Raw genomic sequence first — 16,813 nt, 5'->3', positions numbered from 1 at the left:
ACAGCAGATGATTTCCTGATTAGCAATCAATTCCATTCCTGGAATAATGTTTTTTGCGTTGCTTAATGATAATATATATCATGAACGTGCCTCCATATGAAAACGCTACACTACATATCAAAAGTACAGAGCCAAAATGAGCACTTGAGGCACTTTGTATTTGAATTAGATTTGAAAATGTTTCAGGGGTAGTGACAAAGGCTAACTTTTGATAATATAAATGTGGGAACAACTGCACTAGAAATGTTCCTATTTCTTGGTTTCTCAATCTTGATCTTGCGGTCAAGGACCACATTTCCCATGAGCCAATAGGGGTAGACATTTAAGGGTGGTGAGTGTAAAAAGGGAGAAGCTAATGACAAGATTGGTGAGGTGCAAAGAAGGCATGCTCAGGACAAAAAAGGGTGAACAAAAATGCTTTCAACGTCTCGACTGAAAGGAATCAAAAGCAAATGGAACAGAAATCATCATACGGGACAAGGCGCAGCTTGAATAAAAAAACTGCCAACAGCTTGATATTATTGTGTGCTACACCAAAAAAAAACAAAAAAACAACGAATGACATCAGAAATCAAAGTGCACCTCCTGGGTCGAAGTGCTAATTTGTGCAAAAGAGGGGCACTAGTTCATCATCAGACGTATTCAAGTAAAAAATTGACAAAAAAGGTCAAAATGAAAAGACTTGTGCTCTGGCATGCCTAAAAGAGACAGCTGCAGTAGAAACCAGCTCTTTCATCTTGAGATTTTGAGTCTTCCTTGAACACCACTTTTCATATGAATCATTTCCAGACTCTTTCATGCTTATCCAGGTTTCACAGCGTGGTGAGAACATTTCGCTGTGGGTTCCTGTGTTATGCAAATCAGACCTGAATATACTCCATGAGACATGTCAGTGCTTTGGCTGGTGAACGGTTTTCTGTAAAAGCCACTAGTTTGCTTTTAGCCACACTACACAGTAAGTGAGACACACACCTCAAGCAGCCGTTGAGTATCAACCTTGCTTGAATTTCCATGGAAACAAGTGGTATGAACTGACCCAACCTGGGCTGACTTAAAGGACTTGTTTTAGAAATTATAATAGGTAGGGCTGCACAATTAATAGAAATGTTATCGAAATCGCAATATGTCCCACTGCAATTTACAAATATTGTGGTGCTGCAGAGATGTCCTGGCCTACACATCATATTTTACAGGCTTTAGAAAACATCTTTGTTTGGTACAGATCCCAGCAGAAATCACACTATAGTCATTTTAATGTTTTTCAGTGATTATGAGAATAATGATGTAATAATTATCATACCCTCTGAAATCGCAAATCAAATCGCAATTGCTATATCAGACAAAATAATCACAATTAGATATTTTTTCAAAATTGTGCAGCCCTAGTAATATGCGGGAGAAGCATTTAGCCAACGTTAGTGTGAAAAAACTATTTGCAAAAAAAAAAGAAAAAAAAAGAAAATCAAGCAACAGTCAAATTTGATGAGATTAAAAATAGAAAGACAAGGATAAACCTTGAAGCCCAGAAATGTCTACTCCGGTGTCCACTCAGTATCATGTTCGTGAAAAAAATCTGTGTTGTGGTTTTGTTTGAGAACATTTGCGTCTCAAACATGAGACACAGTGACAGTGACAACTGACACGGGGATTAGAAACTAAAGTGGCTAGTTTGACTCGGTGCCTTAAGCAAGCAGGAAGTGTTTAAGAAGATGAAATGAATTCAATTCCCACACTGGTTTTCTGAAGCTATCCAACTGAAATGCCCCAACTCCATGGTGATATCACAACTATAGCTTATGTGTCCTAACTAGACTGTACAATGGAAAATGTCTGTCTGCAAACCAAAAAGACACTCTTGTATTGTATCTGCATTGTGTACTGCGTGTTCAGTGATGTCTGTCGAGGGAAACAGACCCCGTGTCTCAGCGTGAAAGAGCTAGTTTCCTCCACCAGCATGCTCCCGAAACCTCACCAACCTTCCCACTACACTGAATAATGGTGAGCGGTCGTAAAAGGGATCCAGGCCTTCGCCGGAGCCTCGGCAGAGCTCTCCCTCATCATCATCATCATCATCATCATCATCCACTCCCCCGAGCTCCGAGCTCGGGTCGTCCAAAAAGATATCATCGTCCAGGTCATCAAACTCCTCCAACTCCTCCTCCTCCCCTCGACCCTCCCGCTGCGGGTCGGCCAGCTCAGTAATTTCAGAGTTGGAGAGGGTCGGGGATGGGGTAGGGTCACTCATGCGCTCGCTCATGCACGTCTTGAAAATGGGGTTTCTGGTGCAGCCAGAGACATGGGAACTAGGTTAGAACAGTTAGATAGAGAGCACACACTTGTTCAAACAAGAGGGGCGGTAGAGCACCATATTGACTGGACGCTTTCACTGTCTGTTTCAGTACACACAGTGGAGACACAGAGAACACATGGGAGAGTGCGAGACAAGCTACAAAGGTAGTTAGAAGTATTTAACCGCCTTTGCCAAGAGTGCATATACAGTATTTAAATGTGCCAGACCATAAAGATGATGATTGACACTCCATAGATAAAAGATTAACTTCCACAGAGAACTTCCAGATCTCAACGGAGCCAGATATGGTTAGGCAAAGGTTTGGTGATTTTATATTATGTGTTTAACCCCTTAGAGATCACCAGCTCTCTCTTGGTAGGTGGTGTGGGGTTGTCATCATTTACTTCTTTTTTTCATTTATCTATAACTGCTGCTGTATCTGCTGTATGTATTGTATACTACATAAATATTATATATAACAGTGCATACACTTTAAAGTTTTTATTATTCATACTGTTCATCATGGCTGCCAGAGTTGACAACTGGATTTCTTTCATAATCTTGTGTATGAAAGGTATTGTGTGTATAGCTTCTTAATGTCACTTCTTCATTTTGTTTTTGAGGTTTTATTTTATCATTTTATTTTTATTTATTTCATTCAAATTGTTCTGTATCTGTTTTCTTGTCTCTCGTAAATATTTACTTTAAACTATCCAATATATCTAGGCTTCTAGAGTTGAAAACTGATTTATAAAAGACCCACAGCTGATCAACAGCATCATCTGCTTGTTTTAAGCCTATAGTAAAATCAGAAGCCCTCCATCATCAAGTATACTGAAGTTATGTTTGTACTGGTAAGCTTACAGTGTATTGGTAGTACAAATACACACTCCAAATAAAACTGCTACATCCAACTTCAGTTGATTGCTAATATAGAATTTGTCTGGGGAACTGAAATTCATTAGATGTGGTGCTTTTGGCCAGATATGCCAGTATAACTCACTTATTGAATAGAAATAGAAATAGAAATAGAAATAGAAATAGAAAATCTACGGAAGCCCTGAGAGGCAAGTTGGAAAAAGAAAAATCAGGTAAAAAAATCTGGTGATGTCTGATCTAAATGGTTTTCTCTCCTGTGTTTATGACTGAAGACCAGGAGAAGAACGTTTTTGCCAGTATAATCTTTCTAAGTTTCTTAAAAAAAGTAATCTGTAAAACAGGTGAAAAAGAAAAGTTTTGGCAGGTGAAAACTTGTTTTTCTGTATATATTTATAATCTTTGTTGTTGTAATACTCATTTCAGCCACAAGAGGCTGAAGTGCACCACTACCCCATGTTCTAAATAGGACTAAAAGCATGTTGTTTTCTTCCAAATGAGTTTTAATTTACATAAATTTCTACACACAATATATGTAGCTTATGTTTAGAGTGCATGAAGGTAGTGGTGCACTTCAGCCTCTTGTGGCCAAAATGAGTATTACAACAACAAACACTTAGAAAAATGATCCTGACATTTTTTTTCACCCATTATCACAGATGAGAAAAATAAGTAACTTAGAAAGATAATCCTGGCAAAACCTGTTCTTAAAATTAGATTAGAGTGTGTTTTAGTCACACGACCAAGGCCGGAATTTGTTCAGTATGTTATTCTCTGTAGAAAAATACATAAATGGACAACAGCAGACAATCCTGGTAATGCATGTCAGTGGTATGTCAGTGGTATGTGAGGAGGGTTTGTTTGTTTGTTTGTAAACCGTTTAGTCTTAGTGAACAGTGGCCTGTAGCGCCTCCCTGAGGGAAGTCATAAACACAGGAGAGAAAATCATTTAGATCAGGAAATGGATCACCAGAATTTCTTTTTCTGACTTGCCTCTCAGAGCTTCCGTAAAAATCTAAATGAGCTGACAAACAACATATTTCAAGGGGACATTTTTCAGATTACTGCCTAATCATTTTTGCTTGTCTTGCAGGAGCTGAATGACATTACAGGCTTGATGCTGAATATTATATAACAGGGCCATGTGACTGTGTGTAGGACTCATCTGCAAGAAAGACATAGAGAGAGGTTGGCAAAGAGATTGGGAGGCTGTGTGCCAACGTGGGAGAGAAAGAAACAGCAGGCTTTGAGTAGGAGGACTGAAGAAATGTGGATCTCAAATGTTCCAGAAAAAGGACTTCATTCATTTATAAAGCACATAGAATCTAAAAGTTGAAAAATTGACAGTCCTGATTTTAAAACTTATCAGTTATGAGACGATGGCAAAGGTTTATTGTGAATAAAAATATGCTCAATTAATGTATTTAAAAGCTGTTTGTGCAAATTTGTGATCACGTTTTTTGATAAATGAAGCCCAGTAAATTGAAATGGATGCTAGTGGTGCACTCAGAGCACAGACTGGGAACACCAGACTTCAGTATGACACCGTAATGAAGTTAGCTGCAGACTACTTCATGCTGGTGTCTCAGTCATTATGGTCCATCAGTCGACCACATGCACAATATGTTGTGGTTGTGGCCAACAGCCTCCCATTATCCTGAATGGAATGACAAACACTGGGCTTCTGTTTGCTCTCTGTTGTTGACCTTTGTATGAGCTCAGTATGAATGCCTTCCTGTTCTGTCCATATACTGCATAGGGCCAACGGTGTTCAGCATTTACCTGCCAACCAGACGGAACCAAGGGAAGCGGTCATAAAAGGGGTCGCCGCCTGTCATCACGTTTTCACCGTCTTCAGCGGTGTTGTTGGGCACATCAGCGGCGCGATCATACATCTCTCTCATGAGGTCGAGCCTCTGCCTGCAAGAAGCAGCAACAAATGCCACATTAAGTCATTGCACTGAAAGGAAGCTCAGCATGGAGTTAATAAGAAATGTTCTTCCAGTGAATACTGTAATATTACTGATTTATACTTTGGTAACACTTTATAATAACCGTCATTAACAAATGGTAAATTGATAGTTAAATAAACTTTAGTTAAGTTATTCTACTGTTAACAAACAATGAAATAATAATTAATGATGTTTACTTATTATTAATAATGCTATAATTTATGTTATTTTAACAGTTTATTGTTGCACACATTGTAACATTTTATATACTACATTAAGTATTTGTTAATGATTACCAGATAGTTTGTAAACCTTTAAGAAGTTGTTTGTAAAACATCTATAAACATTACAGATAGATATTTGTAGCACTTTGTTAATGGTTAATAATTGGTTCGTAAACTGCCTATACGCATTATTTGGACGGCTATTATAACGTTGCAACTGATGATTATAATATCTTGTTAAATGGTTAATAAATACTTTGTGAAGCATCTATAAACATTATTTAGATAGATAGTTAATACTTTGTCAATGGTTAATAATTGGTTTCTGATCCATCCATCTATGTAATGATTATAGATGTTTTACAAACAATTTGTTAAAGGTTTACAAATCATTTGGTAATCACTAACAAATGCTTAAAATTGTGTATAAAATGCTATAATGTGTTCAACAATAAACTGTTAAATAAATTGTTTGTTAATGTAATCACAACGTCTTCTGTCAGCTATGATACAATATAGAATTTATAAACTAATTAATTCACATTATGCAAAATTATGATAAAATAAATTATAGCATTATAAATAATTAGTATACATTATTAATTATCATAGCATTGTTCATTAACAGTAAAATAACTATTAACTTAAGTTGAATTGACTATCGTTTACCATTTATTAATGATGGTTATTATAAAGTGTGAAATTTATCCCTCAAAAACACATTTTATAAAGATTTCTACTGTTGATCAAAGGCTTGTAGACATTTATATTTGCAGACAATTATTCAAGAGAATGTTTCTAGTTAAAAAAAAACAGCAGCCTACAATAATTATATTGTATGACAATATAATCAGCAATATTTTGGCCTCATACTTTTAAAATCATTGTTGTGTAAGGGTTAGGGTTAGACTTGGTGCATGTTCATGTACCTTAGTTTTCCTAATGTCCAATAGTGGGTGGCTCCATTTTTCTGATCCTGGACCTCCACAGCCACAATGGTGCGTGGGAAGTGTCGCTTCTCTCTGTCCTTGCTCGCGTCTGGGGGCAACAGGTCTTGAGGCAGGGGGGAGTAGAGAGTGTCTGTGAGCAGCACAAACTGGAACTGGACCTGCAGGAGCACAAAAAGCATTGGGATGGTCAGAGAGCTGTATTATAACATCAATCTGTGGATATAAATTGAAAAGACAACATATTGTACCTTCTTCTTAAGCTCCACACTGATTGCATTGGCCTCCTTGAGGAAGATGGCATTCCCCCATAACAGGTCACGGAGAGAGGTGAACTGGTAGCACCGCCACTTACGGAAGCTCCACACAGCCAGCTCTCTCTCCCTCTCTGTCCATTGCACTGTAGGCAAACAGGATAAAACACCATCATCTGGTGAGGATTTGCTTACCACCAACATATAGATATGTGTATGTGTCTAATCATTTACACTACCTTCCTCTTCTGGCTCTTCCTCTTCTTCAAGGGTTTCCGGATAGTAACGGTCCACCTGCTTCTGAAGAGCCTCCAGCTTGCTCTCATAATCCTAGACAATTAATTAATGAAGATCCATGTCAACACAAGCCACCTAGCAACAGATGTCAGAGAGTAACCTGTCCGGTTGATTGACATAACCGTTGAAATGGAGAACCAAAGGTCATTAAAAAATAATAATGTGTTTTATGTAAAACATGGAAAAATATATTGTGGCTTATTTTTTATTTAAGATGCTGTATGAGTTTGGTGGCTTTCGCGAGAGCACAGACAGCGGCTTCAGTTCCCCATCAGAAAGGGCTGTCCGACTGCAAGGTAAAGTGGAGAAGATATTCTAAATAACATCGTACACTTAAACTGATATCGATTTTTTTAGGTGAGCCTTTCTTCTAGGTGGCTAAAATTGATTTTGCTGCTGACCCCGTCCACAGCAGTACATTGCTTTGCTTCAGTGCGTTAACTCCTGTCTGTCTCATCTACTGTAGGTAATACACTGACTATGGATAAGTACCTCATACAACCCCACTTCAAAACACCCAGACTATCCCTTTAAGTATATACATGCAAAAAATAAAATATACCTATAGATACTCAAAAAAACACAATTATAGTTAGATCTAGCGTCCTGTGGCTTTAATGATGAATGTCAACAGCACACAAAGCTGCTCATTACTGTACCAGTCTTTGCTTCTCCAGAAGGTTGTTGGCTTCCTCTCTTTCTTTGCGATATTGGTCCTCCAACTCCTGCAGCCTGAAGACAGAAACACAAGTGAACAAAACAGGTTTGAGAGAGGTGATGCACCACCTAAAAGGAAACACTACTTTAGTTTTCGCACCAGTGTCGATGTGCACTGTGCTGCAGGCTTGTAAAATGTAGCAATTACGGTTTCAGTTACCAGTAATATGCCCCTTCTTTCCTTCCTAGCTTCCTCATCTGTTGTTCCTGTCTAAATATGGTGGTGAGACTCTATCTGCTACCTACACAGCCTTTCTTGAAAAAGTAAAGTCGAATGTCCCCAAATTACCTCTGTTCCATTTCCTGTTTCATGTCGATGCCCTGTTTGTCCAGCAGCTCTCTCTGGGCGAAGGCCCAGTCCACAGGCTCAGCGGGGGTTTCTGCACATGGGGTCTTCTCCCTCTCAGCCCTGGCCTGCTCAGGGTGGTTGAACCGGAACACATGGCTCTTCCCCAAGATGATGCGATTTCCTTTACGGGAATAAGAAGTAGGGACGGGTATCGTTAAGATTTTAACGGTACTATTACTTTTACTGATACGGCTTATCGATCCGGTACTTTAACGGAAGTCTTAACGGTTCTTTATGTTGTTTTTTAAGAGAAAAAAATAAACAAAAGAATAATAGAATTAAAATTGCTTTATATTGTCATATATACTGTATATTTTTGTCATATATACTGTATATAAATTAGCATTCGAGTAGTAACTGCAACAGCATTGTTTTGAACAAATCACTTATAATGTGATGATTAAAATGTAAAATAAATCAAATAAACAATTATTTATAGTATAATAAACGGCCATGTTTTGAACAAATCACTATTATAAACTACTGTATATAGTGATGATGATGGATGAGGCAACGAGGGATGAACTACGAGCTAGTCTGTGCATTTCTCCACCTGTATCTGATGCACTTTCGCGAGATGTTTTGACACATTGCTCGTTTCCGCCCTTACAAGCAAAAGACTTGTTGCACTTTTAGCAACGATCATTATCTGCATCGACTCGACTGAAATATGACCACACTTTCGACCGTTTTGTTCTCTCCACCATTGTCGCTAAGAGCAGGGTCTCTGGTTTATGTGTGTGTGTGGGAGAGAGACTCACACAAACGACAGGTTGAGAGGAAGATCTGTCCTCTGGATTGGAAAATGCATCATTGACAACTGTTTTAATCTTATTAAAATTAGAAACAGAGTTTGTGAAATCAAAGTTGCAAGATAACGTTTATGTAGCCTAAATAAATAGGAAATCAATTTTCTTAATTTCTCCAAAACTGATAGCAGAACCGTTAACGTCGGAGCTTATCGATACTACGGTCTTGAAAATATTTGCCCTGTGGCTCATTTAGTACTGGGTTTCAGTACCCATCCCTAATAAGAAGTCAAAATGTGTACATATACACTGTACTATGTACCATGCATAAGGAAAGGTGAAATTCACAGAGAGCTTACTGACCTGATTTGAGGACAGTGGCCTCTGTCACCAGTTTTCCGTTGACATATGTCTCAGCTCCTTCACAGGGCTCAAGGACAACTGCTGGTGAGGAACAGAGAGAGCAATATGAGGCTTCACTTCCTGTCTGTCAATATTAAACTCTGAAATTCACAACTACAAGCCTGAGGAGCGAGATAAAGGTCACTCACTCTCTCCCGTTGGACCAGTAGAACTAGTAAAGGTGCAGTGCTCATCCTTGATGAAGTGGCCGCTGAGGACGATATCCTGACGACTGCTGGCGTCTACACGACCTACCCTAAAAAGAAAACGTGACGATATGATGTCAGAGCAAACAAATAAGGTACTGATTTAATATGTCAACTTAACATGCATTAAGTACTAAAATAATATCTGAACTTTAGGAAAGGAACAACGTCCCTCCATCCTTCTATATATTAGATTGTAAAACGTCTGACAACGTCTAACCTGGTGATCCCGTCTTTAATGTAGTACAGCAGGCACTCAGACATCAGAGGATCCTCGTTGAGATTCACCAGATGAGGTGTCTGATGCAGAACAAGGAATAATTTACTAACTGTAGAAATGTGGTTTGTAATATACACAAATCTTTCATTATCCATATGTTATTTACAATATAACATATGCACACACTGCACATCAGAGAGCTGCAAAGCAATCTCTCTCAGTAACAAACATCAAACAATCAGCAATAGTTAAATCCATGCAGTCAAATTCACTCCCCGCAGCTTCACAGCATGATGTTAGTCTCAGTGTGATGTTATGGGGCTGCAGGCAAACAGCCATAAATCACTGAAATGAGGACACTGCCATTATCACCCCCCCCCCCACACACACACATGTTTACACCCATTGCTGCCTTCAGTGTTTGAAGTGAGTAATGAAGTAGATTTCAGATAACACTTGATGAAAAAGAAAAACCCTCGACTGATCTGCCTTGGCGAGGCTCCTGGTGAAGTGAGACTCAGAGCACTCAGAGAAGGAGGCAGCTTTAAACACTTCACAGCTACAAACCTCGTTGGGGGAAAACAGCCCGACTGTGTCGATAAACACAGGCTGGGGCTTTCTAGGACTATCGGAGGGCTTTGGGGTACATAAAGAAGCATTTCGGTGAATAATTTAAACGGTAAGTATCAGATCACAGAGGAGAGTTTTGCAGATATTTTTCTTACCTTCTTGGGAGAGAACACGCCAACTGTGCCACCATCCTCTCGCATTGCTACGCCCATTTCTGCCAACAAGGCCTCTCTGTGGATGAATGTCAGTCAGTATACCAGGCAGCTGCAGGATTTCTCATTATGTCAAGATGCCTCTTTCATAAAGGTCAAGAGGAAAACGGTATGCATGCTATTCCTTAAACCTAGTTAGGACTATTTTCTAAAGGAAAAACAAGAAGGATTTTACTAATAAAAATGGAATATTGTATATCTCACCTTTCCATTCTAATGGCCTCCGTTCGGCGAAGTTTCTCTTCCCAAGTCTCATTGAGTTCAGCAATGATTTTCTCTGTTTCCTGACATTTCAGAACACAGTGGTAATTAAAGGCATTCATTTCAAGGACAGGTCTGGTGTTCTATATTTTTGTTTTTGTCAACAAATCTCATGAAAAGACCAAAACAGACAATGAATCGATCCCACTAACAAGCAATGTGTAGCTAAAGCCTGATATATCTTCTCCCCCTGTGCCATAGAGCTCCATTGTTGTCCAAAGACTATTAAAAACACATCAATGAACCACACTGCTGCAGTGGTTGACTTGCTCCTTAATTAAGATGAACGAGGGCACCGTAGTTTATTCGTGTCATGCATGGTTCTGCCGTCATTAATACTCACTAGAGCACCGAATCCATGACTGAAGATAGTCCTCAACAAATGCACAATTTACTCCTGTTTGAGTAACGTTTGTTAAAAACTGCAGTGAGCCACTGTATTTGATCTTTCTCCTGTCACTTAATGCCATCCCTCTACTATCCATTCTCTAATACAGGTATAAAATACTCCCAAAATACTCAAAGGATTTATGACTTCAGTGGGAAGAAATGGGTCAGTCAGGGGAAGTCAGATGGTGTAGAGTGGTACAGGAATGAGTCCTAAAACCAGGAAATGAGTTAGCATTTTCGCTTTTCCGATTTCCTTGTCTCAAAGTCAATGGGTTTTTTGAATATGTTTTTAGTTAGCAGCCTGAAATAAGGTCTCTGGTTAACACAAGCTGAAGAGATGTTTTGAAGATATTTGTTCTACGACATTAAATACATCAGTAAATATCCCACTCGTGAGTTTTGAAGCTTTTATATTGTTTAAAACAGGCGGTTGCTAACGAGTGGTTAAATGAGACTACTAAAGGTCACCACGCCGACTCGTCCTCCTTTACAGCCTTGTTGTGTATACTCGTTTGTTTGTTTGTTGTTCGTTTATAGCCTACTGTTAGCTTTTTACATCTGGCGATTGCATTTACACTTCAAAAATTATAAAAGTGGTGTAAGTTTCATAAACGTGTGTTTGCCACAGAGCTTATTTTCTGCAATAATCCAAAACCCAATGGGAAAATCCCATTGTTTTTTTGTTGAATGAACCAGGGCGATGCTAACTTCCTGGTTGGCCTACAAAAATACGTCATCCATGCACCACTCTATAGAGTGACTGACTAATACATTGTTAGTTTTGGTCATTTCATGAGATTTGTCGACAATAGCAAAAACATAGACTATTGCAGTTCAGCTACTGAGAAGGTAATGAGTAAAATGCTTAGTGAGGACACTGATGATTTATCTGCATATGATCTGACATATACAGCCTTGGGAATATCCAATATGATACTTGCAGTACAACTACACTGTGTGGGTTTAAAGACAAACTGTACAGTATATTATCAAATGTTCACCTTGAGCCTCTCGATGGCCTCTTCACTGCCCGGGCTGAACATGATGCGGTCATGGAGACTGGCGATGGATCCGGCACGGCTGGACAAGGCTGAGAGAGACGGAGAGGGACTCATCCCCGTCATTGCATTGGTCACTGTGGAGAGATCATCCCTTTGATTCACAGCTTGGCCTTTATTGTTATTGTTCTTGTGATCGGATAGGTCTGTCGGCGGGTGGGAGGGGGCGCCAGGTGTGTACAGGAAGTGGGTTGGGGGGTAATCGATAATAGGGAATAAAGAAAATAGAAAAATGCAAACAGATAAGGGACAGAAGAGAAGGGAGAATAGAAAAAGAAAAAGAAAAAGAAAGAAGATATGTGGCTTGAAACAAATCTAACTCACAGAGAGAAATTTCAACTGCTGGTATACAAGCGAGGGCAGCAACAGCAAAAAGCCACGCGCAGAGAAGGACAACTTAAATGATGCAACAAGGAGGCCATCCAGCCATGACCAAAGAAAATGCAGCTATTATACAAATACTTCAAGCAGAGCGTCAAAAGCAGGAACATTCAAAAACAAGAAAATATAAAATTGCCATATTGTTCATCTGTCATTTCAGATATAAAAACTAGTACGAGTATAATCCTATTAAAACCAATCAAGCAAAAGCAAAATGAGTCATCGTGTACGGAAAATAAAATATAAAAATAATGACTCATTTGTAATAAGGTCATATTTCCTGCCAAGAACAGTGGAAGCCAGAACTCCCAATTAAGATTGTTATCTAAAAACAGCAAGATGCATCTAATGCTCACTGTACTTCTCCACACTTAGAAATGTCAAACAAATTACTGAAAGCAGAAATCCATTTCTCTGGCAGAGACTCAGCCACAGTGCTACGTTTGTTTGGATATCCTTGAAATCTCAGCCTTCATTGGACATTTACTTTTTAATCAAAATCTGTATAATTTCTGTTCATTAAACCTGATTTCACATCATGTTCCCTGTTTTCTGCTCAGTGCCTGAGGCCTTCTGATAGATTCTACAAAGTAAGGACTATCAACCCTGCAGCGGCTGCTATGGCAACACAGAGCAATAAATGGGAATGGGAAAGTGTGTCACACCCATCCATCTGGACAGGCTGTTGCCCGCCAAGATGGATCACATAATAGCACCTCCTCAGTAAAGTTAATGAAGTCATGTATTATAGAAATACAGTAAAAATTGATGGCATAAAATGAGATGACTGCATCAAAGATTCAGTATTATGTAAGTGATTATACGGTCACTGTGACTGAAGGCTGCATCATCGTCTACGGTTGCCAACAGGGGGCGATAGAGTCAGACAGACCCTGCCAGGGGAATGGGAAGCTACAGTTTCTACATCGGGGAAATCATAGATGTCTCATTATGGTACATAATCTTCCTTATTGTATTGCTCTGCTTTGTTGCTTCATGAACAATTAAGCTCTGTCCAAACAATGCCACAGCCACAAAGCCATACACTGATCCCTACAGCACCATGACATGGCACATTTAGCCCATCAGGACCTGAAGATTTGAGCCAAAATGACAAAGCTTGAAAATCACCCTCAGCCCTAGACTGCGTGCTGTTTGTATTGCATTAACATTTGTATTTCAGTGCAACTTGAATAAAACATTATGATCAATTTTTTATGATATTGTGATGCTGCAGAGAACACAGAAAAAAAGCTACGATTTACGGTCACATTAAGCATCGGTGTTGCTAAGCTGCCACAAGAGCAAAAGCAATAGCCAGAAAACATACGTTTCAAACCCTCTATGTCAGCACCAGACGCTCGATATGCTGGGAGAAGAGAAGATAAAGAGTGACAGAGAGAGAGAGAGAAAGAAACAGCGTAACATCTTGAGATAAAAATGTTCATGGATTTTGACATTCACTTATTGTTTCCTGGGAAAAATACATTTTTGTGACAAAGTTGAAGATTTATAGAAGCTCTGAGAGGCAAGTGAGAAAAAAATTCTGTTGATCTATTTTCTAATTGTCTGATCTAAATTGTTTTCTCTCCTGTGTTCATGACTTAAGAATAGGTGAGAAAAAACATTTTGCCAGGATAATCTTTATAAAGGTTCCTTCATTTTTTCCCAGCTGGGAAAAAAGCAGTTAAAAAAGCATTAACTTTTTTTTCCTCTGTGAAAAAGGACTAAAAGCATTCATGTTTTCTTCCAGATAATTTCTCCATGCACTCTAAACACAAGGTAGATATTTTGTCTGTTAGTAAGTTATGTAAATTAAAACTCACCTGGTAGAAAAATTATTCTGACAAAAAAAAATAAAAATCACCTGCTAAATCTTTTTGCCCAACCTGTTTTCACAGATGAAAAAGAAATTAAGGAATTTAGAAAAAAATACTCTGGCAAAACTATTGTTTTTTTCACCTGGCAAACCTTTTTTTCTCCACCTGTTTATCAGATGAATTTTTTTAAAAAAAACTGAGAATATCCTGGATAAACCTTTTCACCTGGAGAAAAAAAGCAATTTAGATCAGACTTAGAAAGTGGATCACCAGATGTTTTTTCTCACTTGCCTCTCAGGGCTTCCGTAAAGATAGAATCTTTTCATTAGACCCTATGCGCCTGGTAAAGGCCCACAATTTTAAACTCCACACCTCCAGTTTGTAACACAGACTTTCTATGATATGCAAATGTTGAGCTAATGCTCTAAACCCTGCCCACACTATTTCTGGTCCACAACATGGGAGTAAACTGCACTTTGCCAATTCTGGTCCCATTGGCAGTCTAAAGAGAATCAGTATCTGTTTATCTCCATTGACGTCTTCCCATTGATTTTTCTGCACTGGCTCTTAATTTGCTTTGTGTTCTATCTGAACACACATCAGCACACACAATGTTTGTGAGCACAGAGAGAATAAAAGCAGTGCAGTGCTTGTGAGGGGAGCTGTGTGGGCTGAGGTGAAACAGACAGTGTATCATTGAGAATAGTGTGCACGCTGACAAAAGGATCAGAAACCATTACAAAACGTTTAGAGATAACACTAATGGTCACATAAACCTGATAAATGATCCCTTACTCTCAATGATGTCACCCAGGCCCTGGGAGAAGAGGAGGTCTCTCAGGCGAGACACCTCCTCCTTTAGCTCGCGCACCAATCGGTTGTTGGGATCCTCGTTGATCACGGCGTTACAGCGAATCTGTTTAGCGCGGTCTGCGTACCTGTGGGCATAAGGGGGAGGGATCACTGAGATGAAGGAGGAGACACACACACCTTCACAATCCCCGTGACAGCACACGTCCACATTATTCTGCAGCCTGGCACTGCAGCTGCAAGGCGTGAAGGGTATTTGAAGTGTGAAACTGATGCAAGCCACTGAGGGAAACGTGTATTACGCAACACTTTGGTCTCACTGGCATCAGAGTCCCTCGGAGCCACATTCAGCAGCTGTGTGGGAGGGAAAAGATGCAGCAGAAAATGTGTTCTCTACCTGAGTGTGCTGAGGGTCTCGTCGTAGTTTATGTCAGCTGGACTCAGGGCAGCTACCATCGCAGTACGAGAATTCCCCCCTGACACAATGAAGACCAACATTTCAGTTTCAGTTTGTCGAGAACTTATGGATCAGAAAGAGGAAAGAAATATTGTGTTTATACCCAAATTTTCTCTCAGTAGCCAGGTCAAAACTGAATCTCTGTAGGGGATGTGGTTTTCCACCTTCTTCTTCTTTTTATTCTGTGTATCAAATTAAAACACAAAATCAATGTATTTATTGACATTTGGGTTATGAATACATGAATTAATAATTTAATATATTCAATAAATTACCTTATTCGACCCAGAGTCCTAAAATGAAGTAGACAGTAAAATTAACATGTTTGTCCTTCGTAACATCTGCTTTATCTTACAATGTACAATATGCAGGTATACCGTAATACGTACCACTTCTGCCAAAGCAGAGATGACTTTCCCCAGTGTAGTTAGAGATTTGTTGATATTTGCTCCTTCCTGTGACGGAGCAGGAAGCAGAGAATGATATTTACATGGATTAACTGCTTTAATATGGATTTCGTCATAGTGATTGTTTCCCATGTAGGCAAGGATTTGTGTTTCTGTGTTTGAATATCTAAAATGCATTGGAGGGAAACGTGTCACCTTCAGCCTGGTCCCTTTGGCTCCAGTGGAATCTGCCCTCTCGCTGCCAGCCAGATCCACCAAACTGATTTTGCTGACCTGCAACAGAACATCCAATAAATAAACTACAACACATTAGCTGCCTACAAAAAAGCTAAAGCTATTCATCTTTATTCCAGAGTGGGGTCTCATTAAAAAAACATCTTCACCATGTTACCTTATAATTACAGTACGACCTTCAAGCAGTCATTGATTTTCAATTTAGGACAAGATTTACATGTAAATCGGTGTCATCAATCAGCTGATAGACAAGCAGAGGCAGCAGCTCAATGTTAAACAAATTCAGTCAGGATGGGATAAAACTCGACCTTCTCAGAAGTGTTATCAGTCTCAGCGTCGAGGCGTTTCTGAGTGAATATGATGTTGAAGACGGCGTGTGAACGGCTGCTTGTCTCATTCATGTTGGTGGCGGCCACAGTCCTGTAGACACAGAGAAGACATTTCTATCAGTTTGTGCAACAAGCATTTGCATTTGCTCCACATTTGTCCAACAAGGAGGATGTGTCTCTTAACTATGACAGAGTAAATTACTTGTCTTGCTTTTTCTATTGTAGGTCCAACAAACATAATAAATAAACACAATTGAAAATGCAAATAGGTATGGGATATATAAATAATCAACTGAACCTTACTAAACATTATAAAGAGCTTTATTTTTTTGAGTGTCAGCACAGCTATAACTTCCATCTCCTCCACTTGATGAGAAATATCTTTTATGTATTTGCGATAT

At 39.2% G+C, this 16,813-nt stretch overlaps 1 protein-coding gene across 12 annotated transcripts in view; it reads right to left on the bottom strand.

Annotated features, from left to right (window-relative positions):
- kif1aa (kinesin family member 1Aa) overlaps positions 1-16,813 on the bottom strand; it is a 48,782-nt gene that overhangs the window by 17,296 nt on the left and 14,673 nt on the right. For 5 of the 12 annotated variants that reach the window (XM_037770278.1, XM_037770281.1, XM_037770279.1 and 2 more), the window contains exons 7-27: positions 16,392-16,503; positions 16,045-16,122; positions 15,832-15,897; positions 15,718-15,735; positions 15,546-15,624; positions 15,383-15,461; positions 14,971-15,113; positions 13,686-13,724; positions 11,918-12,120; positions 10,470-10,549; positions 10,209-10,284; positions 9,484-9,563; positions 9,207-9,313; positions 9,019-9,099; positions 7,847-8,027; positions 7,500-7,572; positions 6,783-6,873; positions 6,541-6,689; positions 6,272-6,450; positions 4,949-5,086; positions 1,977-2,279 (exon numbers count right to left, since the gene is read on the bottom strand). In XM_037770278.1, the coding sequence (XP_037626206.1) occupies positions 1,977-2,279; positions 4,949-5,086; positions 6,272-6,450; positions 6,541-6,689; positions 6,783-6,873; positions 7,500-7,572; positions 7,847-8,027; positions 9,019-9,099; positions 9,207-9,313; positions 9,484-9,563; positions 10,209-10,284; positions 10,470-10,549; positions 11,918-12,120; positions 13,686-13,724; positions 14,971-15,113; positions 15,383-15,461; positions 15,546-15,624; positions 15,718-15,735; positions 15,832-15,897; positions 16,045-16,122; positions 16,392-16,503 (2,355 nt within the window). The remainder of the gene's footprint in view (positions 1-1,976; positions 2,280-4,948; positions 5,087-6,271; positions 6,451-6,540; positions 6,690-6,782; positions 6,874-7,499; positions 7,573-7,846; positions 8,028-9,018; positions 9,100-9,206; positions 9,314-9,483; positions 9,564-10,208; positions 10,285-10,469; positions 10,550-11,917; positions 12,121-13,685; positions 13,725-14,970; positions 15,114-15,382; positions 15,462-15,545; positions 15,625-15,717; positions 15,736-15,831; positions 15,898-16,044; positions 16,123-16,391; positions 16,504-16,813) is intronic. The other 7 variants (XM_037770282.1, XM_037770287.1, XM_037770290.1 and 4 more) reach the window with 4 other exon arrangements.

Source organism: Sebastes umbrosus, chromosome 5, assembly GCF_015220745.1.
Source record: "Sebastes umbrosus isolate fSebUmb1 chromosome 5, fSebUmb1.pri, whole genome shotgun sequence".
Classification (NCBI taxonomy): domain Eukaryota; kingdom Metazoa; phylum Chordata; class Actinopteri; order Perciformes; family Sebastidae; genus Sebastes; species Sebastes umbrosus.
Note: the sequence above shows the minus strand (reverse complement) of the source record. Positions and strands in the feature narration are given on the sequence as shown.